The sequence below is a fragment of the Salvelinus fontinalis genome, chromosome 9 (assembly GCF_029448725.1).
Source record: "Salvelinus fontinalis isolate EN_2023a chromosome 9, ASM2944872v1, whole genome shotgun sequence".
Taxonomy (NCBI): Eukaryota; Metazoa; Chordata; class Actinopteri; order Salmoniformes; family Salmonidae; genus Salvelinus; species Salvelinus fontinalis.
Window position 1 is genome coordinate 16,989,420 of NC_074673.1, and position 25,788 is coordinate 17,015,207.

At 40.4% G+C, this 25,788-nt stretch overlaps 1 protein-coding gene across 1 annotated transcript; it reads right to left on the reverse strand.

Moving 5' to 3' along the window:
- Positions 1–550: 550 nt before the first annotated feature.
- On the reverse strand, positions 551–25,560 carry dnajc24 (DnaJ (Hsp40) homolog, subfamily C, member 24). The gene is made up of 4 exons (XM_055933579.1): positions 25,115–25,560; positions 10,549–10,687; positions 1,095–1,163; positions 551–926 (listed from the first exon to the last, which is right to left on the reverse strand). The coding sequence occupies exons 1-4, from the start codon at positions 25,220–25,222 to the stop codon at positions 793–795; spliced, it is 450 nt and encodes a 149-aa protein (XP_055789554.1). The 5' UTR covers positions 25,223–25,560; the 3' UTR covers positions 551–792.
- Between the last annotated feature and the right edge of the window lie 228 nt (positions 25,561–25,788).

The following is a 25,788-nucleotide window of genomic DNA, read 5'->3' on the forward strand; positions in this document are numbered from 1 at the left end:
TTCGCACCAATGGCATCAAGTGCGTTGATAATTTTGACTATGAAAATAGCAAAGATATTTCTGACACACCCCTGAACCTATAGCGCTACCACCTGCGCTTAGATTTACCATTGTGTAAGGTCTGTTAAACTAGAGCCCTTAGATTTACCATTCCGTAAGGTCTGTTAAACTAGAGCCCTTAGATTTACCATTGTGTAAGGTCTGTTAAACTAGAGCCCTTAGATTTACCATTCCGTAAGGTCTGTTAAACTAGAGCCCTTAGATTTACCATTCCGTAAGGTCTGTTAAACTAGAGCCCTTAGATTTACCATTCTGTAAGGTTGGTTAAACTACAGCCCTTAGATTTACCATTCTGTAAGGTTGGTTAAACTACAGCCCTTAGATTTACCATTCTGTAAGGTTGGTTAAACTACAGCCCTTAGATTTACCATTCTGTAAGGTTGGTTAAACTACAGCCCTTAGATTTACCATTCTGTAAGGTTTGTTAAACTAGAGCCCATTATATGAAGTGCGTGCATGTGAGACCCACACACCCATTATCATGACACAGTTCACTTGATTGGTTGTTAGTTTAATTTTGCACCATGATTTTATTGCATGACATTTAAAAGAGCAAAATCAAATTTCCTTTCATTGTCCAATAGACAGGTGCACAAGGTCCCATGGGGGCCCAATTAAAAAGGTTCAAATGTGGACATGTGTTCGGTGGATGTAGATTAAAAGAAAACTATGAACCTCCTTGATCTAGTTCTTCAGGATTTAGAGATGTCTGGCGAACAATGAGACAGTCAGTCAGGTTGTCGTCTTGACTTCTATGCTGAGTGAACAGGTATCACAGCACACAATGGCCTCTTCCCCTTCCGCCTCCTCTCTTCCAATGGAGAATTCCCCTCCACAGCGACAGCCATACGTGTACACCTCGTTATCTGAAAAGAAAACACAGACAATGTCAAACAGCTGAGAGAAAAGGGGCACATGGGATGAGACAGGTGGAGAAGGACTTTATGGATCTATCTACGATGACTTCAATGGCAGCAGAGAAGAGATCATGATTAAATAAGTAAGATAAAGAAGATGACCATGTCTTGACTCACCATCATCCCAAGTCATGTCATCCAGACAGACATGGGCGTCGACTGGCCAACTCTGATTCAGTTCGCTGGCTGATTCGAGACAGAAGAAAAATTAAAATGTCACAAATCTATATATATATATACACACTGCTCAAAAAAAATAAAGGGAACACTTAAACAACACAATGTAACTCCAAGTCAATCACACTTCTGTGAAATCAAACTGTCCACTTAGGAAGCAACACTGATTGACAATAAATTGCACATGCTGTTGTGCAAATGGAATAGACAAAAGGTGGAAATTATAGGCAATTAGCAAGACACCCCCCAAAAAGGAGTGATTCTGCAGGTGGTGATCACAGACCACTTCTCAGTTCCTATGCTTCCTGGCTGATGTTTTGGTCACTTTTGAATGCTGGCGGTGCTCTCACTCTAGTGGTAGCATAAGACGGAGTCTACAATCCACACAAGTGGCTCAGGTAGTGCAGTTCATCCAGGATGGCACATCAATGCGAGCTGTGGCAAAAAGGTTTGCTGTGTCTGTCAGCGTAGTGTCCAGAGCATGGAGGCGCTACCAGGAGACAGACCAGTACATCAGGAGACGTGGAGGAGGCCGTAGGAGGGCAACAACCCAGCAGCAGGACCGCTACCTTCGCCTTTGTGCAAGGAGGTGCACTGCCAGCGCCCTGCAAAATGACCTCCAGCAGGCCACAAATGTGCATGTGTCTGCTCAAACGGTCAGAAACAGACTCCATGAGGGTGGTATGAGGGCCCGACGTCCACAGGTGGGGGTTGTGCTTACAGCCCAACACCGTGCAGGACGTTTGGCATTTGCCAGAGAACACCAAGATTGGCAAATTCGCCACTGGCGCCCTCCAGGATTGTTTATATGTTTTTATACAGAACCAGTCAAAGGTTTGGACACCTACTCATTCAAGGGTTTTTCTTTTCTTTTTACTATTTTCTACATTGTAGAATAATAGTGAAGACATGAAATAAGACATATGGAATCATGTAGTATCCCCCAAAAAAGTGTTAAACAAATCAAAATATATTTTATTTGATATTCTTCAAAGTAGCCACCCTTTGCCTTGATGACAGCTTTGCACACTCTTGGCATTCTCTCAACCAGCTTCATGAGGTAGTCACCTGGAATTCAATTAACAGGTGTGCCTTGTTAATACTTAATTTGTGGAATTTCTTTACTTCTTAATGCATTTGAGCCAATCAGTTGTGTTGTGACAAGGTAGGGGTGGTATTCAGAAAATAGCCCTATTTGGTAAAATACCCAAGTAAATATTATGTCAAGAACAGCTCAAATAAGCAAAGAGAAATGACAGTGCATTACTTTGAGACATGAAGGTCAGTCAATCAGGAACATTTCAAGAACTTTGAAAGTTTATTCAAGCTCAGTCGCAAAATCCAAGCGCTATGATGAAACTGGCTCTCATGAGGACCGCCACAGGAATGGAATACCCAGAGTTAGCTCTGGTACAGAGAATAAGTTCATTAGAGTTACCAGCCTCAGAAATTACAGCCCAAATAAATGCTTCAGAGTTCAAGTAAGCCACATCTCAACATCAACTGGTCAGAGGTGACTGTGTGAATCAGGCCTTCATGATCGAATTGCTGCAAAGAAACCACTACTAAAGGACACCAATAATAATAAGAGACTTGCTTTGCCAAGGAACACGAGCAATGGACATTAGACCGGTGGAAATCTGTCCTTTGGTCCAATGAGTCCAAATTTCAGATTTTTGGTTCTAACCGCCGTGTTTTTGTGAGACGCAGAGTGGGTGAACGGCTGATCTCCGCATGTGTGGTTCCCACCGTGAAGCATGGAGGTGGTGGTGTAATGGTGCATTACTGGTGACACTATCTGTGATTTATTTAGAATTCAAGGCACACTTAACCAGCATGGCTACCACAGCATTCTGTAGTGATACATCATCCCATCTGGTTTGTGCTTAGTGGGACTATCATTTGTTTTTCAACAGGACAATGACCCAACAGACCTCCGGTCTGTGTAAGGGCTATTTGACCAAGAAGGAGAGTGATGGAGGGCTACATCAGATGACCTGGCCTCCACAATCACCCAACCTCAACCCAATTGAGATGGTTTGGGATGAGTTGGACCGCAGAGTGAAAGAAAAGCAGTCAATAAGCGCTCAGAATATGTGGGAACTCCTTCAAAACTGTTAGAAAAGCATTCCAGGTGAAGCTGGGTGAGAAAATGCAAACAGTGTGCAAAGCTGTCAAGGCAAAAGGTGGCTACTTTGAAGAATCTCAAATACATTTTGATTTGTTTAAACACTTTATTGGTTACTACATGATTCCATGTGTGTTATTTCATAGTTTTGATGTCTTTACTATTATTCTACAATGTAGAAAATAGTAAAAATAAAGAGAAACCTTTGAATAAGTAGATATGTCTACATTTTTGACTGGTACTGCATATTTTCGGGAGCAAATGCTTGATTTTCCTGTGGCAATTCTGACATTTTGCATGGAAATATGCGATGTTGTCGTCCAATTTGTCGTGAAAATGCGCTGACGAGGGGAAAAGTTTGACGAGTGGCTTGATTAAACAATATGTGTTAAATGTGCGTTGATTGGTTGATAATGCTCTAATAACATATTTTTGTACTGCGGTGATGGGTCAGTTTTATGTGATAATATTGCGCTGATTTGACTTTTGTGCGTAATATGCGGAGAATTGTTGATTTAGCTAAACATTTTGCTTTCGCATAATCCTGGAGAGACTGATTAAGCTACACCGATCTTATCTAGGTTCATTGATTCATAGGTTTGGACAGTTTCCCCTCACAGCCACTATGACACAGTGGGGACACTGGTAATGGTGCATATATGAAATCTCTTAAAGCAACACTCAATATTGAGGTGATAATTCAGGAAAGGGACAGACGCCACAGAACCACTAAGTGAAATTAGAAGTGGAAGTATGCAGAGTAGTGCGGCCATCTTTGGTGACAATTCCGACACGCTCTTAGGTAACGTTAGGAAGATACAGATATACCTCCCTGCAAAGGATGGATGAACTATGTCTCAGTATGGATTGAAATGAGGGGAAGATGCTTTCAGATATTTCTTTAAAAAAGGTATCCACTTCAGCAATAAGGCCCGAGTGAGCGTGGTTTATTGGCCATATACTGCAACACACGTGTCTTAATGCTATTTAAAACTGGTTACCAACATAAATAGAGCAGTTACCAAGTATTGTTTTGTTATATCCGTGGTACAATATATTATTGTCTGATATGCACATGGCTGAAATGCTGTTTCAGCCAATCAGCATCCTGGACCCAAACGTCCTGGTTTATAATAGTGCATATAGCCTAGTCTTATCTTGTACTTCAAACTGTGTCAGACATTTAACGTTATAGGCCGCCCTATTGTTAATATAATAACAAAGACAGACAACTACAGTAATAGATATTAACACTTCACTCCATTTCCAGCAGTACAGTACCTCTTCACTAGTCTTTGTGAGGAAACGGTAATTAGCACATTTTGATGCCACTCTTTAATGCTGGTCTTTAATTAGTCAGGAGACTAGCCTAAGTGGCCTACCTCACAGCTATGTATGGATATCATTGGATAGGTTTGGTGAATACATTTTCACCTGCTGTTCTCATGAGTTTTTTAAGTAGTGGTACAGTGAGAACGAGGAAAGGTGTCAGTAAATTCTCAGTAAAAGGTGTCTGTTAATTCATCCTGGTGATATACTGTACCATTTTACGGCTGAGGCTCAAATGACAGATTTTTACATTTTGATTGGTGTAACTTCTGTGTTGTTACTGCAATCTTGTGAGACCATAATTTGCCAGTGGTCAGGTGGAAATTATAGTTCTACATCTAGGTGATTCAATACATCATACAAAATAAGGCTATACATTCACTGGGACCCTTTGTCACAGTGCTTCAACAGTTAAGCTAATACTACAGGGCAAATAGATGTCCATGCCTGATCGAAGCCTCAAAATGACCTGTAAAGGAACAAAAGTAGATCAACTACACTGCACACTGTAGTCTTGACGGGACACTGCAGTCTTGCTAGTGTTGCGGGAGTCAGAGTGACCATGACTCAGCCAGTTGATGCACCCTGCCCAGAAGCCCAGATGACAGCCAGTCACTACTGAGAGATCCCAAGGAGGCTCTGCCAGGTACCATGAACAACTGCTATTTTTTTGAGGTGTCGGAGCACCATTTTTTATGACGTCAGCATTTCTCAAAGTTTGTATCGACAAGATGTAGCCTATTAAATATCATTTTAGAAAGTGCATAAAATGCCTCAATGCTACCACTACCTAGGCATATTTTCGCAATACCTTTTTCTTATTTTAATACCCTCAAACACCAAATAAGGCCATCACTGTCAATCATGAATGATAATTGTTCACGTTTTACAGGTCAAATGTTCAAACTGCATCTACAAGTCAATAATTTGATCTCAATCAGTTTCATGGGAATATCCACTTAAATCTTCTTGAATTATGTAGGTCAGGCGTAGGCATAAATGATACTCATTTTTTGCTGAATTCCTCGTGATTTTTTTGACTAAAAACTGAAATCCCCCACAAAATAAACACATAATTTGTATTTATTTTTTACATTGAGGGAGAAAAAAATAATCCCTCCACCTGTTGCCGACCCCTGATGCAGGCCTACATAGCCAAACTACTGTTTTGTAAGTGAATTAGAGCAGATAGTGTTAACTAAAGCATGTATTTTGCCTCGTGGCGGGCGGTTGGAGATCTATGAAGGTCACTGGTCTCAGTGTTGGGGAGGTGGAGAAACACGCCTCTCACATGCCTCTTCAGTGGGCTGCTGCAAGATGCCCTGAAACAACCCGGGAAGACGACCACTATGTGTTTGGCGATGGGGCAGTGGAGGTGGTGCACATTAAGAATGAGATGATTTAGTATTAGTCTGGCTGCACATCGCTCCTAGACCACCCAACAGTGTGTCAGAGACCTGGAGCAGAACACATCCACCCTGCACACACTTCTCCCTCCTCCACAAAACACAATTACCATCCCTAGTAATTACCATACATGTCTGCCTAAACACAGGAAAATGCAACCCCGGTCTCAGTACCAAAATGATTTGCAACGCCGGTTGTTTATGATATAGTTTGACAGCCAACATGGGATTTGTTCCTAATGCTTTGAGACTATCAGCTTTTAACTATTTCTTTGTTGTAATGGTATTGAATATCACTTTGAAGAAGGAAAGGCTATACATTCTGAGTTGTAATAGACATGGGGATAGTAATGGATGAATATCCATCCCCCTTCATTTCTAATGAGCAAGAAGATAAAACATTCCACTCATGATGAAGTTCAAAAGGGCCTAGCAACAGAGTTTCATCCATCTCCCTCTGATAAACAACAGAAGGACTGACTGAGTTCCTCTGAAATCTGGATGAAACAGGCCTTTGAGCTGGCTTCAGTCGTGTTTGTTTTAATTATCAGCCCCACTTGATCACAGTGGAGAATGAGCCAGTCTTTCTGAATGGCTGGGCAACATTAAACACTATGGTGCTGTTTACTGGTAGGTACTGGAGATCTGCCTCTGATTGAACACCACAGAGATCTACAGCGGCCAGACAGATGGGAGCTGTGCGCTGCTAGTCTACTACCTAACCCTCCCTATTGGGCAGTGGTGGAAAAAGCACCCAATTGTCATACTTGAGTAAAAGATACCATAAGAAAAAATACTTGTGTAAAATACTTGCGTAAAAGTCTAAAAGAATTTGGTTCTAAATATACTTAAGTAACAAAGGTAAATGTAATTGCTAAAATATACTCAAGTATCAAAAGTATAATTAATTTCAAAATTCCTTATATTAAGCAAACCAGACAGCGACAATCTCTTTTTTTAATTTAAAGATAGCCAGGGTCACACTCCAATACTCAAGACATCATTTACAAACAAAGCATTTGTGTTTAGTGAGTGTCTACCTCTCCAGATCAGAGGCAGTAGGGATGACCAGGGATGTTCTCCTGAGTGTGTGAATTGGACCATTTTGTAAGAATGTAAGAATAACTTTTGGGTGCATGGAAAACATATGGAGTAAAAAGTACATTATTTTCATTAGGAATGTAGTGAAGTAAAAGTTGTCAAAAATATAAATAGTAAAGTAGAGATATCCCCAAAAACTACTTAAGTAAAAATGATTTTAAGTACTTTACACTAGAGGTCGACCGATTAAATCGGGGCCGTTTCAAGTTGTCATAACAATCGCAAATCGGTATTTTTGGGCGCCGATTTGCCGTTTTTTTTTTTTTTTTTACACCTTTATTTAATCTTTATTTAACTTGGCAAGTTAGTTAAGAACACATTCTTATTTTCAATGACGGCCTAGGAACGAGGCAGAACGACAGATTTTTAACCTTGTCAGCTCGGGGGATCCAATCTTGCATTGATTACATTGCACTCCACGAGGAGCCTGCCTGTTAGCGAATGCAGTAAGCTAAGGTAAGTTGCTAGCTAGCATTAAACTTATCTTATAAAAAACATTCAATCAATGACTGTCATCGCTCCAATGTGTACTTAACCATAAACATCAATGCCTTTCTTAAAATTAATACACAAGTATATATTTTTAAACCTGCATATTTAGCTAAAATAAATCCAGGTTAGCAGGCAATATTAACCAGGTGAAATTCTGTCATTTCTCTTGCGTTCATTGCACGCAGTCAGGGTATATGCAACAGTTTGGGCTGCCTGGCTCTTAGCGAACTAATTTGCCAGAACTTTACGTAATTATGACAACATTGAAGGTTGTGCAACGTAACAGGAATATTTAGACTCATGGATGCCACCCGTTAGATAAAATACGGAACGAAATAAACGTTTTGTTTTCGAGGTGATAGTTTCCGGATTAGTCAAAGGTATATGGTTTAGAGAGAAATAGTCGACGCGTTATAATTCCTGTAATAACTTGCGGCTGAATTTGAAAGGGGTTCCTTCGTTATTTTACCGTTCATGTCTTCCATAGAGAATGTCTTGATCTACTTCAAATAAGGTCTGTGTTTCGTGCAGGCTTAAACCGCCTCAACGTTTTGATACCAGTGTAAATCTCACTAGGATAAGGTAACTATGTCAACATATATTCATAAATCCCCTCTACAATTTTTTTTATCTTCGCTTATATTTAGCCAATATTGATCAGAGTTACCTTGTCCTATGGATATCTACAGTTATAAAATTGGCACGGTGATGTAAGCCTACACGAAACACAGACCTTATTTTAATTGAATCTAAAACTTTCCTATGGAATAAATGAAGGAACCGCTTTTCAGATTTTGCTAGGTGTCATGGGAATTATGACTCGCACTTTGGTTGTCAATTCTTGCCATGCCCATTATTAAAATAGGATTTCCTGCATATAGAAATTAAAGTTATTGTTTTCAACATTCATCACAGGTAACTTAAACTCTATTTTTATTCAAACAGTTGAGAGTATTTGTCTCCTAAGCAGACTCTTCAGTATCATTGTCACTTCAGAGCTGTGTGCGTGTGTGTATTTATGTATTATATTAAGTTAAAATAAAAGTGTTCATTGTTCATTCAGTATTGTTGCAATTGTCATTATTTCAAAAATGTGTGTGTGTGTATGATATATATATATATAAAACTTTATAAAAAATAAATAAATAAATAAATAAATAGGCAGATTAATCGGTATCGGCTTTTTTTGTCCTCCAATAATCGGTACCGGTATCGGCATTGAAAAATCATAATCGGTCGACCTCTACTTTACACCTCTGCTATGCTTACAACAATCACCCTGCAACCAGCCATTGGGGCGGCAGGGTAGCCTAGTGGTTAGAGCGTTGGACTAGTAACCGGAAGGTTGCAAGTTCAAATCCCCGAGCTGACAAGGTACAAATCTGTCGTTCTGCCCCTGAACAGGCAGTTAACCCACTGTTCCTAGGCCGTCATTGAAAATAAGAATTTGTTCTTAACTGACTTGCCTAGTTAAATAAAGGTAAAAAAAAAAAAAAAAAAAAAAAAAAAACAGCCATGAGGTACATCCAATATTCTTACAGACCGGCCAACAAAAAATGCCCAGATTTCACATTCAACAGAGAAACTCTGATTTGTCTGGGTTCTAAAAAAGGTGTGTTGGATATAAAGTATTCATGCTGGAAATAAAAATTATTGTTAAATGAAAACACAACCTTCACTTCTTTCTTACTCATTGTTAGGTCATAATGGAGATATAAATGTTAGATATTCAGAGGATGAGTGAAAAAATTATGATTTAAAAAGCAGTTTAAAAAAGGGTGTTTACGGCGGGAATCTTTGGAGTTTGGTTTTTGTAAGGCAGCATACAATGGAAGACAAAGTCAATACCATCTATGAGGGCCAGATAGGGGTTTCTTTCTATTACAGACACTCTATATGTCAATGCTATGGCTAGAACGTGTTGCCTTATAGAGTGGCACTGTGCTGTGGCTGGCTGGCTGAGTGTTTGCCCCCAAAGGCGATGAGAGCTCTCCCCTGCTAACGGTGCGCACGCACACACACACATACAGACACACACACACAGGGCCTGGATGTAGAGTTGTTGAAGGTCCTAATGGAGAGCTAGCTAGGGTAACTTCTTTCCTGGGATCACGGGGAAGCATATCACTTCATGTAAAGCTAGGCCATGTGTAACAGGCCTGACCTACATTTCCCCCTTCTCTCCTCCCAGAAGCCCCTACTCTCCTCCCCTCTTCTGTCCTCCAAAGAGCATTTTATGAGGGACAGAGATGGCAGAAAACAACCATTGTCAGGAGCCCGACACAATCTCTTGCTTGTTTTATTATTGGCTGTGTGCGTGGGTGAATAGGAGGGTCTTTGCAAAACACGCTCTCTGCCCTTTCTTGTGCACCCAGATAAGTGAGAAACGATCACGTGAACAAACTTCGTAAAACAGGCCAGTTGTTTTTAATGGTCGGTACTAGAGACCATTATTGCTTCTGACTTTTAAAGTTTCAAGGAAATCTTGGAAATAGAATTTAAGTTATGCAAACTGGATTGGTTCATGCCTCATTTAGTGTGACCTTTTCAGACACAAAATTGTCCCCTTAGTGGCCTTAGTGACTTCACACAGCGTCACTGTTTATCACTAAATATTAAGCAAGGGATGGTCCCAAGGGGAAAGGCTATGGAATTTAATTGAGGATGAACCAACCAGTAAGAATAAATAAAACCATAAAATTCCAAACGTGCAATGAAATGAAAAATCATGTTTTATGTTCAAACGAATCACAGGAGAGCTATTAAAAAAGAATGAGAGGGATGAGATGGTGGCTGAAAGAAGAGAATCCAGAGAGTGGTAGTACAATATGCTAGTGTAGATGTAATGTACATTATGGGAGCGTGAATGTTTCTTAACGGAGCCGGATTGTAGTGTTCCTCTGAGACTCCTCTGAACTGTGGAAGGAGGACGACTTACCACGCAACTGCAGATCATAGGCTCTCTTGGTCTCCTGGTTGCTCAGGACCTTCCAAGCCTGATCGACCTCAATGAACCTGTGTAAGTGCTCCTCTGCCTCAGTCACAGTCACATCTGGGCCCTGCTTGTCGGGGTGATACTGTCAGCCAGTACAGAGGACAGGAGAAACACAGGTTAGAGACAGCCACAATGACAAGACTGACAACAGCCATCACAACAGAAACAATGACCAAAATAACAGCAGCCATTAATCCCTTGAACCAGTACTTTGTTTGAGATGGTAGAGGGGAGAGGGAGGTGTGGGAGGGGAGAGGGAGGGGAGAGGTGTGGGGATGGCTCAGACACACTAGACAGAAGCTAGGTTAATTAGACCATAGAAGTCAGTGACAATCTGCCAGTGAAAAAAGCCTGTCAGAACCTGCACTTGTCAGCTTTTTCTGGGTAATTTGCTGATGGACCAATGCTCTTCTTCTGGACAATTTACCAGAGGAGGCGGAGTACAGTATTGCAAACACAACTAGATTGAGACATCAGAGGACAGAACCGTTAGCCCAGACAACTTTGGGCAGAGAGCTGGAGAAGAGCATTGGCCATCCCACGACACCTCTGGCCAAATACAGTAGCGATACCACCAATGCTCTCTTTTGCATTATATTGTCGTTTTGTTAGGGGAGAGGGGCTATAGCAATATCCACATTATGTCATCCGTTGATTAATATCAATATTGAAGGATCCCCTCATGTAATGCTCACACTGGCCCTGAGGTATGTCCCTATTCTCTAGTGGATACTGACGGTCCTGTCTGTGTTTCCCTGCACATGGAACAGCCCTAATTTCCTCCTGCAGGTCTACGCAGTCCAGGCTTCAGCCACCGATTAGTGATGGTCGCAGGGAGGGAGGTGGTGGTGGTGGAGGGGCTTTTGGAAAACTTCGATCTATCCAAGCAGCATTCACATGAATGGTGATGATAACCTGGCACTGGCAAGCAGACCATTGCATGTGTGTGTTCTTGTATGGTCCTGTAGTTCAGAAACAGAACCTCTGATACTGAACTACAATGACCAATGGTCTCAGCTAGGCAAATTCATGTCCACCGCAAATATACTTTACATTTTAAGTAACTGGAAGACTGGCAAACCTTTTTTTTTCTTCTTCTTCTTTTTTTTTTTTAAATACATACAGAATGTATGACTCCACATACAATTTAAGAAAGATCATCAAGGATAACACAATAAAGCTTAACAGTTTATTTTCATTGTGGTCCTTTTGGAGGGGGAAGATGGGAATGCAGCAAGGTTAGGAACTGCAGTGGCAACACACAATGACAGACAAAATTGTTGTTTGTTACATAAAATTATCTAATTAGTACAGTTCAATTTATTATTAAACAACAATTGATAGGTACATCTCCCTTGTCTCACATGCATACCTAACATATAAAACAAGTAAATCCCTAATATATACAAGACAATCACAATATGAGAGACATTCGGCAGACCACATGCTATCCCGGGTATTTTCTTCTCAGCCACGTACTGTACTATAATCTTATGACTCACTTGAAACATGCAACTATTTAACAATTTTTTCATTGAGAATTTGAAACTACCCATTGAAGGTATACATTTCAAATTCCTTGGAAGACTATTACAAAGAAATGGCAGCTGAGTACCAAAAAAGTTATTTTCCCATTCCACTATTACATCTAAAAGGAACAACATCAGTTTCACTCTTTCTAGTGGAATAGTTCTGGTTATCCCGGACCGAGTTAAAGTAGTTATATAAGTACCTGGGGACCATACTGTGGACAATCTGATATACCAGACACAATTTCATCTGAGAGACTCTCTCCTTCACTTTGAACCATCTGAGGCTTTCAAAGCAGGAATGGTCAAGATGAGTATGTCCTGGAAGTTTAAGAATAATCCTGACTAATTTGTTCTGAGATGTCTGCAATTTATTTTAATTATCTTGGGGGCACTATTGTACCAGGAAGAGCACCCATAGTCAAAGTGGCACTGAACAAGAGCCCTTACCAATGCCACCATTGCATTCTTATCCAGATATTTGGAGGTTCTTGCCAGAAACCACATTTTACGGTTCACTTTGGATATAACCATCTGACAGGGGCAAGCATGGCACAAAAAGTTATCTAGCACACATCCAAGATAATTAACAGACTTTTGCTGTGACTACTAAGTCACCTACTACCACCTTAAAATCCAGGGATTTCCTCAGTTTCACTTTGGACACGAGCAACATGGACTGTTTTTCCAAGGTGAAGTGACAGCTTGTCGTCATATAACCATTTACTGACATTCAGAAGTTCAGCACTGAGAGCCTCCTCAACCACAGTTTTGTTTTGTAAGAAACCAACTGTGCAGAATCATCTGCATAAAGGAAAAGGTCACATGTACAGGCAGATTTTAGATCATTTATATACAACAGAAAGAAAAGTGGACCCAGCACACTCCCTTGGGGTACCCTGCATTTCAAGATTTTGGGTTTAGACAGGGTCCCATCCACACCCACCATGTGTTTTCTTTTACGGCTAAGTTGTTAAAGCCCATGGCTCTTAGTTTGATTAACAGAATCTCATGATCCACTGTACCAAGCACCTTTTGGAGATCTACCATAAGCATACAACAACATTTCCCTCCATCTACTTCCTTCCTGGTGTGGTCAGTTAGATATAGTAGGCAAGTGTTGGTGGAATGAGATTTACTAAAGCCAGATTGGAGCTCGTATAGTATGTTATGTAAGTTAATAGAACTGTCAATCTGCTCGTATAGTATGTTATGTAAGGAAATAGAACTGTCAATCTGCTCGTATAGTATGTTATGTAAGGAAATAGAACTGTCAATCTGCTCGTATAGTATGTTATGTAAGGAAATAGAACTGTCAATCTGCTCGCACAATCTTTTCAATGACCTTCGATAAAATACAAAGGACTGAAACAGGCCAATAGTTTTCATGATCTAACTCAGTCCCTTTTATTTATATATATATATATATATATATATATATATATATATATATATATATATATATATATATATATATATATTTATATAACCATTGTGAGTTTTAGTTCACGGGAGGGGGGGACTAGTTCAAAAGACATTGTGAGTTACATTGTGAGTTACGCAGGAGGTGATAATTACTGCAGCATTCCATAGAAATCTGGCAGGAATGTTGTCAAGGCCAGATGTTTTGGAATGGTCACGTTCTTTCAGCTTCTTTAGTAGAGTTGACTCAGTCTGCCAAACATGTAACCTTTCCTCCAATGTCCAAGCTAAGATTTTGAACTTTGGTCTTTAATCTGTAACTGTAACGTAACAGCCTTGTGCTGGGGACAATAAATGGCCACTCTAAAATGTGCAGTTTTGTCACACAACACAATGCCACAGATGTCTCAAGTTGAGGGAGCTTGCAATTAGCATGCTGACTGCAGGAATGTCCACCAGAGTGGTTACCAGAGAATATAATGATGTTTGGCTGGGCGAAATATTGAATTAATTTCAAATGCCTGTTTTGACGTTGTGTTATTTTCCGTTTTTTTTATGAGCGTTTATGTCCGCTTGTTCTCGTGTTGTATTTTTGGTCTTGTCTCCTTCGCTCCTCTGTGCTGTGTGCGCCTTCCCATTTACACCAGAGATCTGTAAATAATGACGAGATGCACGTCTCCGCCCTAACAATGGGAGTTGGGAAGGCAGGCGACAAGCTGAGGTCCAAAATAAGCACATAGAAACACATTGGCCTTATTTTGGACAGATCTTAGCGAGAGTGAAACTTCGTTTCGCCTCTTCCTCTATCATTTACACAGACCAGGCCCCTCCCCACCTCTCACTCCAACAAAGTTGAGAAATCCTTCTCTCTGACAAGCAGTTTCAACTCGCCATTTGCATGTGCGGTTTGGTCGAACAGAAAATCGGTCATATGGACACAAACACATTGAGACATTATCTTACGGTTATAAAGAAGATGTTATCTTTTCATGTCTCAACTACTCAAATTGCACGCAGAGCAGACAGTACTAAAACGAGTATCAGTGAAGTTTGATTCTGGAAAATGAATGCTCAGTGTCATGTTCAGCATCGGGGTACTACGTGCCGCTAGCAGCATTTTAGCCAAAGACTGTTATACTAGCTGTCTAGTCTGTGTTTTATAAAATGTGCAATAAGTATAAAACAATTATATACGGAATTGGCAACTCGTTCTCATTCTGAGAAATAAGTTAGGCCACTTCATTTGAACATCTGAACTAAGTGGACAGGCGAACATGCTTTTTAAACAGTTGACAGAAGGCTGTGCTCATAACAATTCAACTGTTCTACCTTGTTAGCTAGCAAACACATCCAAGTTGGCTAAACTTGAAATATAAAGATTAGCTGACTAATCACTAGCACGTAGGCTTGAGAGATTGTTGATGAGACCTGTGTTCCTTTTCTATATTTTAATGCTTGCTACAAGAAGTCATTATTAGTGAATGTGCATTATGCATGGTTCTAGTTAAATTTGTAACTAAAAAAGGGCACTTTCATAGACAGACTTGAAAGACAGATGAGTGAATATTGCAACAAAACAAAAAAAGAAGGTTCATTATTATCATGAAATAACTAAATTATTAGTGGGTCTTATGGTTGTGGAAGGCTTATATTTAGCCTAGGTGTAACTTCATAAACCCTGATTTCATTAGATTATTGCTGACTGTTTGAAATGCAGTGTATTTTACCTTAAATTTTACAACGCTTATTTACAGAAAACAAACATTTAGATATTGTGAATCGCCCATAACTTGAAAAAAAAAATGAAGATATGATTTTTAGGCTATATCGCCCAGCCCTAATGTAAGGTACATTAATTTCTCTACCATAAGCCACCTCAGATGCCACTTTAGAGCATTTGGCAGTACGTCTACTGCCCTCACAACTGCAGACCACGTGTAACCACGCCAGCCCAGGACCTCCACATCTGGCTTCTTCACCTGCAGGATCGTCTGAAACCAGCCACTCGGACAGTTGATGAAAATGTGGGTTTGCACAAGCGAAGAATTTCTGCACAAACTGTCAGAAACCGTCTCAGGAATCTGCGTGCTCGTTGTCCTCACCAAGAACTTGACCTGACTGCAGTTCTGCGTCGTCACCGAATTCAGTGGGAAAATGCTCACCTTCGATGGCCACTGGCATGCTGGAGGTGTGCCCCATGGTGGTGGTGGGGTTATGGTATGGGCAGGCATAAGCTACAGACAATGAACACAATTGCATTTTAAAATCGATTGCAATTTGAATGCACAGAGATATCGTGACGAGATCCTGAGGCCCATTGTCATGCCATTCATCTGCCACAATCACCTCATGTTTCAACATGATAATGCACAGCCCCATGTCGCAAAGATCTGTACACAATTCCTGGAAGCTGAAAATGTCACAGTTCATCCATGGCCTACACACTCAGACATGTCACCCATTGAGCATGTTTGGTCGACAGCTTGTTCCAGTTCACGCCAATATCCAACAACTTCGCACAGCCATTGAGGCACCATTCCACAGGCCACAATCAAGGAGATGTGTCACGCTGCATGAGGCAAATAAATGGTGGTCACACCAGATACTGACTGGTTTTCTGATCAACATCCCTAACTTTATTTTAAGGAATCTGTGACCACCAGATGCATATCTGTATTCCCAGTCATGTGAAAATCCATAGATTAGTGCCTCATTTATTTATTTAAATTGACAGATTTCCTTATACGAAATGTAACTCTAAAATCATTGAAATTGTTGCATTTATATTTTTGTTCAGTGTACAATCACAACTCTCTACCTAAAACACACACCCTTGGAGTCAAACCACGACATTTCCTTACAACACATTGAGGCATTATCAAATATTACACTACACAGTGTTGTTTTCACTTTGTAAAAGGACAATCTGAATAGGATGAGAAAAAAAGCAACTTTACAACAAGCCAAAAATGTACTTCCTGATTGAATCATTAACAGCAATCTGCACTGAATTACATTTACATTACATTTACATTTTAGTCATTTAGCAGACGCTCTTATCCAGAGCAACTTACAGTAGAGTGCATACATTTTATTACATTTTCATTACATTTTACATACTGAGACAAGGATATCCCTACCGGCCAAACCCTCCCTAACCCGGACGACGCTATGCCAATTGTGCTTCGCCCCACGGACCTCCCGGTTGCGGCCGGCTGCGACAGAGCCTGGGTGCGAACCCAGAGACTCTGGTGGCGCAGCTAGCACTGCAGTGCCCTAGACCACTGCGCCACCCGGGAGGTGGATTCTGAAGCAGAATTTTGTTTTAGGACTGAGGGGACAGCATTCACACATCTCTCAAGACACCTGGAGCACAGGGCCAGCCACTCTTAAACACCTTCCGACTAACGAGATGGACAAGCCAGCACAGGTGTAACACATATTGACTAACATGGTGATCCCAATCCGTGTCCCCTACATACTAACATGCTATACGTGCTAAAAGTCCAACCTCAAAACATAAATGGGAAAAACTAAACCTGTGACACCTTCCCCCTTAAGACAACAAATATATCCTATATTTTTGTTCTCACCAACAGAAAACAACTTCCATTTCACAACTAAAATGTGTCGCCTCCTCCAATATAAAAATTGTAAATGTATATATACACCCACTTGTTTTTGACAATATTTTCTTATTTAGCTTTTATTTTATAATTTGTTTTGGGCCCCCCGGGGGGGGGGGGGGGGGGGGGGGCATAGTTGCCTAAAACTCAGAAGTTTTGAAAAACTCATGTATGTTTCTGTAACTCTTGTCCCCTTGGAACGAGCCCAAACAAAAACATCTCCAAAATGGAAAAACATACATCAAAATAAAATGTGTGCCAAGGCTACACACAGGCTAAACATAAAACATATTAAGTGCCCACACTTGAAAAGACAAATCAGCAACCAAGATGTCCTTACCACTAGAGGTCGACCAATTCATAGGGCCGATTTTAAGTTTTCATAACAATCGGAAATTGGTAATTTTGGACACCGATTTTGCAAAGTTTTTTTTTTTTTTTTACACCTTTATTTAACTAGGCAAGTCAGGTAACCTCTTTTGGGTACGTGAGACGTTAGCATCCCACCTCTTCAACAGCCAGTGAAACTGCTGGGCGCCAAATTCAAATACAGAAATAATCATTATAAAAATTCAGAAAACAAAACATATTTTACATAGGTTTAAAGATGAACTTCTTGTGAATACAACCACGGTGTCAGATTTAAAAAAGGCTTTATGGCGAAAGCATACCTTACGATTATCTGAGAACATACCCCACTAGACAAATCATTACAAACAGTAACCAGCCAAGTAGAACAGTTACACAAGTCAGAAATAGAGATAAAATTAATCCCTTACCTTTGATGATCTTCATATGGTTGCACTCAGCAGACATTAATTTACTTAATAAATGTTCCTTTTGTTCGATAAAGTCTCTTTATATCCAAAAACCTCAGTTTTGTTCGCGCGTTTTCTTCAGTAATCCACAGGCTCAAACGCAGTCAAAACAGGAAGACAAAAAAATCCAAATTGTATCCGTAAAGTTCATAGACACATGTCAAACGATGTTTATATTCAATCCTCAGGTTGTTTTAAGCCTAAATGATCGATAATATTTCAACCGGACAATAACGTCGTCAATTTAAAAGGTAAACAAGAATCTCGGTCTCGCGCATGAAAAAGCTCTGTGACACTTTAGGGTCCACTTATTCAGACTGCTCTTACTTCCTCATTTTTCAGAATACAAGCCTGAAACAATTTCTAAAGACTGTTGACATCTAGTGGAAGGCATAGAAACTGCAATTTGAGTCCTAAGTCAGTGGATACTGTAATGGCATTGAACAGAAAACTACAAAACCAACAAAAAAAACTACTTCCTGAATGGATTTTTCTCAGGTTTTCGCCTGCCAAATCAGTTCTGTTATACACAGACACTATTTTAACAGTTTAAAAAACTTTAGAGTGTTTTATATCCAAATCTACCAGTTATATGCATATCATATCTTCTGGGCCCGAGAAGCAGGCAGTTTAATTTGCGCATGCATTTCATCCAAAAATCCGAATGCTGCCCCCTACCGTAGAGAAGTTAAAAACACATTCTTATTTTCAATGACGGCCTAGGAACGGTGGGTTAACTGCCTTGTTCAGGGGCAGAACGACAGATTTTTACCTAGTCAGCTCAGGGATTCAATCTTGCAACCTTACGGTTAACTAGTCCAATGCTCTAACCACCTGCCTCACGAGGAGCCCGCCTGTTACGCAAATGCAGTAAGAAGCCAAGGTAAGTTGCTAGCTAACATTAAACTTATCTTATAAAAAACAATCAATCATAATCACTTTAACTACACATGGTTGATGATATTACTAGTTTATCTAGCGTGTCCTGCGTTGCATATAATCGATGCAGTGCGCATTTGCGAAAAAGGACTGTCGTTGCTCCAACGTGTACCTAACCATAAACATCAAAGCCTTTCTTAAAATCAATACACAGAAGTATATATTTTTAAACCAGCATATTTAGATAAAAGAAATCCAAGTTAGCGGGCAATATTAATCATGTGAAATTGTGTCACTTCTCTTGCGTTCATTGCACGCAGTCAGGGTATATGCAACAGTTTGGGCCGCCTGGCTCGTTGCAAACTAATTTGCCAGAATTATGACATAACATTGAAGGTTGTGCAATGTAACAGGAATATTTAGACTTATGGATGCCACCTGTTAGATAAAATACGGAACGGTTCTGTATTTCACTGAAAGAATAAACATTTTGTTTTCGATATGATAGTTTCCGGATTCGACCATATTAATGACCTAAGGCTCGTATTTCTGTGAGTTATTATGTTATAATTAAGTCTTTGATTTGATAGAGCAGTCTGACTGAGCGATGGTAGGCACCAGCAGGCTCGTAAGCATTCATTCAAACAGCAGTTTCGTGCGTTTTGCCAGCAGCTCTTCGCAATGCTTCTAACATTGCGCTGTTTATGACTTCAAGCCTATCAACTCCCGAGATTAGGCTGGTGTAACCGATGTGAAATGGCTAGCTAGTTAGCAGGGTGCGCATAAATAGCGTTTCAAACGTCACTCGCTCTGAGACTTGGAGTAGTTGTTCCCCTTGCTCTGCATGGGTAACGCTGCTTCGAGGGTGGCTGTTGTCTATGTGTTCCTGGTTCGAGCCCAGGTAGCGGCGAGGAGAGGGATGGAAGCTATACTGTTACACTGGCAATACTAAAGTACCTATAAGAACATCCAATAGTCAAAGGTATATGAAATACAAATCGGATAGAGAGAAATAGTCCTATAATTCCTATAATAACTACAACCTAAAACTTCTTAACTGGGAATATTGAAGACTCATGTTAAAAGGAACCACCAGCTTTCATATGTTCTCATGTTCTGAGCAAGGAACTTAAACTTTAGCTTTTGTTTTTGCATTATTTAAACCAAATTGAACATGTTTCATTATTTATTTGAGGCTAAATTGATTTTATTGATGTATTATATTAGGTTAAATAAGTGTTCATTCAGTATTGTTGTAATTGTCATTATTACAGCAACAAAAAAATATTAAAATCAGCAGACTAATCGGTATCGGCATTTTTGGGTCCTCCAATAAATCGGTATCGGCATTGAAAAATCATAAATCGGCCGACCTCTAAACTCAGCAATAAGAGGGAAACATATTTACTGTTGCACAATCAGCTGCTTCCTAGACATCGAAGTGTCAACTGTAGGGACCCTCTCTTCCTTCAGCGGTCCTACAAACTCGCTTTCAAAGGAGAGGTCAAGGGAAATCAGGATCACCCATAAACGTCTCAGATCGACCATGGTGGGATTGCTGACATCCTCAACACTAGACTTGCTCCCTTTTTTTACACATAGCACGTGTAACGGCACGACCTTCCCTCCAGCCAAATTGTTTCCCGAATAAAGAAATGAGACCACCTTCACCGGTAGGCTAAGCTTCACTACAACGGAACCAGAAATAAGATCAAACTCGAGTTCCACATTATACAAAGGAACTTCCATGCAACACATCTCCACGCCTTGTACTAACCTACTGTAACCAGTTGCTGAAGTGTCAGACAAAGACAAAATACCCTCCAAAATGAAGGGCTGCCCCAGGCTCTTCACCGGCTGCTTAACAGCACCGGCACTAGGCAGACACACAAACCCATCTGAAACAAAGGGTTCATACACATCTGATCCAAAATCTTGTTTAGGAGATGCATCAGTCCCAACCAGAGACTTGGGCTGAAGTGCTCCCTCAAGAAGAAACGGCTATTTCTCTCTCAACTCAGAGACAACGTGTACTTTCTCACGGCAGTAACAGCAAAATGGCGAATACAAAAAAAAACAATGTTCCGCCAATCTTCATCTTTGGGCACTGTAGAAAAAGACTGAAATCTGCAGTAGGTGAATTCTCTGGATTGCTTTTTGTGTAGGTTTAACTACTGGGTGCTTTGTTTGTGATGGTAGTTTTGTGTGTAAACACAAACTCATCTGCAAAAACTGCAGCTTTCTCAAGAGAGATCCTTGTGCTCAAATGTAAGTAGCAACCCTTTTGTGAAGGCAATTTTTTAACTGCTGGAGAATTATGAGTGTCTAAGTCCTCAAGGTCCTTGACCTCCTGAGAACCACACCACCGATCAAAAAGACATGCTTGTTCCCTTGCAAACTCAACATGATTTTGCGATTCTGTCTTTCGTAATTTACGGAAATGTTGTCTGTATGCCTCTGGGATCAACTGGTAAGCCCGAAGGATAGCAGCTTCAACAGTGTCATAATCTGAACTCTGATCAAGAGATAAAGTGTATAGATAAAGTGTACACTGAAAAAAACAAGAACACTTTTGAGGAGCAGTGACCAACTACCGATTGACTCAGACTACCGCTTTTGGATCGCCAGATGCCACCTTGATGTCATAATGCTTTGCAATGATGAGCAGATTCACCTTCGTACATGTGTCTAGCATCTCCCATGTAAGGTTTTCCACAAATGCTAACCAAATTAAAGTCCATGGCTTTCTTTTAATTTTTTATAAGGCTGTGTGTTTATGAAACTTTCAAAATTACTCCACCAATCTTATACCCGCCCAGGGTGGATGTCAGTGACAGAAACTCTACCACAAATGTGTCTTTTGAACACTCCAATATGTGGGTAGAGCAAAGCTTCAGAGTAGGTGATTAGAGCAACTATCATACTCATGGGAAAATATATCCTGGATGCGCGCCCATTTTGTTAAGTTCCCCTGCAAGACAACCAAACAAAATGTTGCTGAAACATAAGGAGGAATTCACAAAGAGTCACTGACAAAACAAAATGTGGGGTTTTAGGAGGGGTTCTGAAAGACACTCATGGGGCTGTCCACTGACAGTTGACTAGCAACAACAACTAGGACCTAAAAGACACCCACCATGAGTGCCACTAAATTTGCCCACTAAGAGGCAAACAAAAGAAAAACCCACACCAAACTTAAGACAGGAAGCAAACAAAAAAGTTGAGCAAAATAAAAAAACAGGGAAGATCAGATAAAGGAATGTTTATCTAGAAATCAAATAGGGAGAGTCAACTAAAGGTGTTAACCCTCCACATCACTCAAGACAACTGGAGCACTGGGCCAGCCACTCGTAAATGTCACCTGGGCCAGCACAGGTGTAACACATACTGACTAAAGAGGTGACACCAAATCGGTGCGCCCTACGTGCTAATGTGCTATACGTGCTAATAGTCCAACCTCAAAACATAAATGGAAAAAAACAAAACCTGGAACACCAGTGCCAACCTCTTTATCTTCTAGCCTATTTAAAAGTATTGTTCAGCAATGGAAGTGTTAAAGTTTAAAAAGGACAAAGACTCAACAGAAGGCTGAGGGGAAGCTCATTTTCTAAAACATTCAGAGCGGTCACACAATGCAAATGACAAGCCTATATACATGACCAGGCGCCTGTGCTCAAGAAATGGGTCTGGATTTCTGATGGATGGGGTAAGGAACTGGCTCAGTCAACATTCTGACAGAAAAATATTGTTCTCTTTCTAAAGAACATTACAAAATCCTTCTCACACCATTGAACCAGCTTTGTGGCTCTCTAAAATCCTGAAGGAAATCAAAGCAAACCTAGAGAAGCTGCCTGTTTCCACAGTGGTGATATAGTCCCAAAGGGTGTGCATGTCCAACTCCCCTTTGTGATCTGATTGTGACAGTGCTCTGCGCTGGAAGCTTACAGGTGTGAAGTATCTGGCTGTGGAACTAACATGCTGACCACACCGGTCACATCGCATGCACAAGCGTTGCAAAATAAATTTACACATACATGTTATTCAAATCATTGTACCCACACTGCTTGCGAGCGTCTGCATTGCCAGGCACTAAAATAGAAGTTGATTCTATTTGTGGTGCAGAACACGCTGCAAGTCCTGCCTCTCCCATCTCCTCATTGGCTTTTAGAAGCGTATACCCACGTGCCACCTCATTGGTTATACCCACGTGGGTGATTGAAAGATGAACTGAGGTCAGTTATGGTAATACACCTTATTATTAAAGTTAGTTGCCAATCACCATATAAAGTCCAAAGAAGAAGCCTGGAAGGCACCTTGTGCATTTCAGGTAAAATAACAACTCAATGTGTATATCCCAGGATAAATTAGCTAGTAACAACAAGCTAGCTATCTAAATAGGATAAATTAGCTAGCAACTGCAAGCTAGCTAAATTTCCATATGTTTAATGCTTTTCGACCTGTCCCCAAATTAATATAATTGGTTCAGAGTTGTTTTGATATTTCAACCTGTGTGTCGTGATCGCGTTTGGTATGGGGGGGACAAAATCCGGTTTGGGCGTGGTGTAAGGCTTGAAAATAGCCTACACCTCCATCTCCAGACCCACTAGTCCATGCTGCTACAGTAGTTCTCACAAGTTTCTGGTTAAAACTAAACTTATACATTGAAGAGACTGTTTTAACTCACTATAGCCTGGTGATTGACTATTTGCTAATGATATTTGAGAGAATTTGAAGCTCAGAAGTAAACACATTTTCATCTACTGTAAAAATTCCAGCCAGAAAGTATTTTGACATTTTACAGCAGAGAAACCTATTTGCTGTAATTCCTCCCCCCACTTCTGAGTCCCCATGCAGCTCAGGGTTTTTTCATAAATACATAACACAATGAAAAGCCCCAGCTCTTATAAAATGGCCCACCCTCCGTTCCTGTGGAGTTACGTACTTTAATTGATGTCTCTTTGCACGCATTGTAAAATATTCATTTACTGGGGCTAATGGAGCTTAGAGAGGCAGGAACACAATATAAAGCACTGGCAATTTGGAGCACTAGGCACTTCTTACCATGAATCATCTCTCTCTCTCTCTCCCTCTCTGTGCTGTATCAGACTTGTCTGTTTCTACCACGAGGCTGAGGCGTGTGCTGTGCAGGCATTCAGAAGATGGGAGAGCAGATGAGGTGGTGGCAGAGCAAAAGGCCACCCTCATCACACTACTGCCCCCTAATGTCTGAGGGAGGCGCGGGCATTACTGAGGGGGGAAGGGGAATGCCAACAGCAAAGTCTAGGATGTTTTGTTCAAAGTAACATTGGATTAATCAAATATTTTTAAAGAAATGTTGACATTGATGGTAGCTTGAGGTTTGTGTGTTTTTACAATTGGTAAGCATAGAGCCTATGGTTTATGTGAAATCCTACAGCACCTTGAATCCAGAAAGTCTGACAAAATAATACACAGTAATCAGTTAATGGTGATATCTGTGGCCTAGGCCTATATCCTACTTACCGTGTGCTAATAAACATTCCTAATTACCAGAACCACCATACTCTTGCTCAAAGCCCTGTGTTTATAGAACAGTGCAGATATTTTCAGACAAAAACATTTTCAGATAAAAAAACATTACTCTGAAAATCAACACCAAAATAGTTTTTGGGTTATAGCTTATTGATTAGAGTATGATTGATTTGACAGTTTCTAGGTGATTTCTGTAATTAAAATGGGTTTTGGACTATACAAATCCATTTTGTGTTGTACTGTCAAGGATTAAAAGAAATGTACAGATTAATATCAAAGGGCAAGATGCAGTTAATACTTCATCATACAGTCATCAATCACATCGACAATCTAAGCTTGCATGAGAAGTAGACTAACCTTGCCCGACACCTAGAAGACTTATCTTGAAGACACTCCCAGAACTCATGCCGATACTGGAGCGCAGTGGATTAATGTAGTCTTGATTTGCACACATGGCCAGAAATAAACACCCAGTCGGTAATATGTGTGTGATAGAGAGGGTGTGTTTATATTCATAAAATGTATTACTTTCTAAAAATACAAGCTAGGTGCTAACGGACCAACAGTAACATTATGTCAAGATACTTTCTCACTCCGCCTCTCACTCTATTATTGGGACCTCTTTTGACATGGTTCATCAAGATGCAAATAAACCTAACAGCAGTTTATTCATCAGTACAATTGAAAAAATATGACACAGGAGACCGCCAGAGTTTACACATACCATTAAGGCCAGTCTTTGGTACTTCTGTTTGAGGTCTTGTAGCCCATCCGATGGATTGGATTCAAGGATAGAATACCAGTCTTTCTGGGATCTACGTTCACTTGTCATGTTGAGAAATCAATCATCTTTTGATTAAATTTGTGAGCCAAGCAAGGTAGTTTCATTACCAGAATAGGTGCGATCTAACCGTTTCGTCGCCTATGAATGACAGCTAGCCACAAGGCTAACAACAACAATGTCCACGTGATCTTTGCAGGCTAACCAGTCAGCAAACATTATCGTTATAAACATGCCATCAAAATATTATTTTGTTAAACTGCATTATATATCGTAATTCCAAAAGGGTTCAACCACAAGCTGAAACCTGCACATTACATCACAAATGTCTGGCACTTTGCTTTTCCAGCCGCGTGCCTGTGTCACGTGATGCCCCTGTGTAAGCATGTGCATCAGTTTTTACAGCCCCCGCGGAAACATGTCCTATAGAGCTTTAGAGATAAAATATGATGTGCTATATTATAAATATAGATCCTATTGTCATCAACGAATTGTGCATAAAAGTTCAATATCTGTACAAGTACTAATTATCATCCGTTTCAGCCATTGAGGCAGTAATTGAACGGGATATTACATTTTCTACACGAAGTAAATATTGCAATACAGACATAAGAACG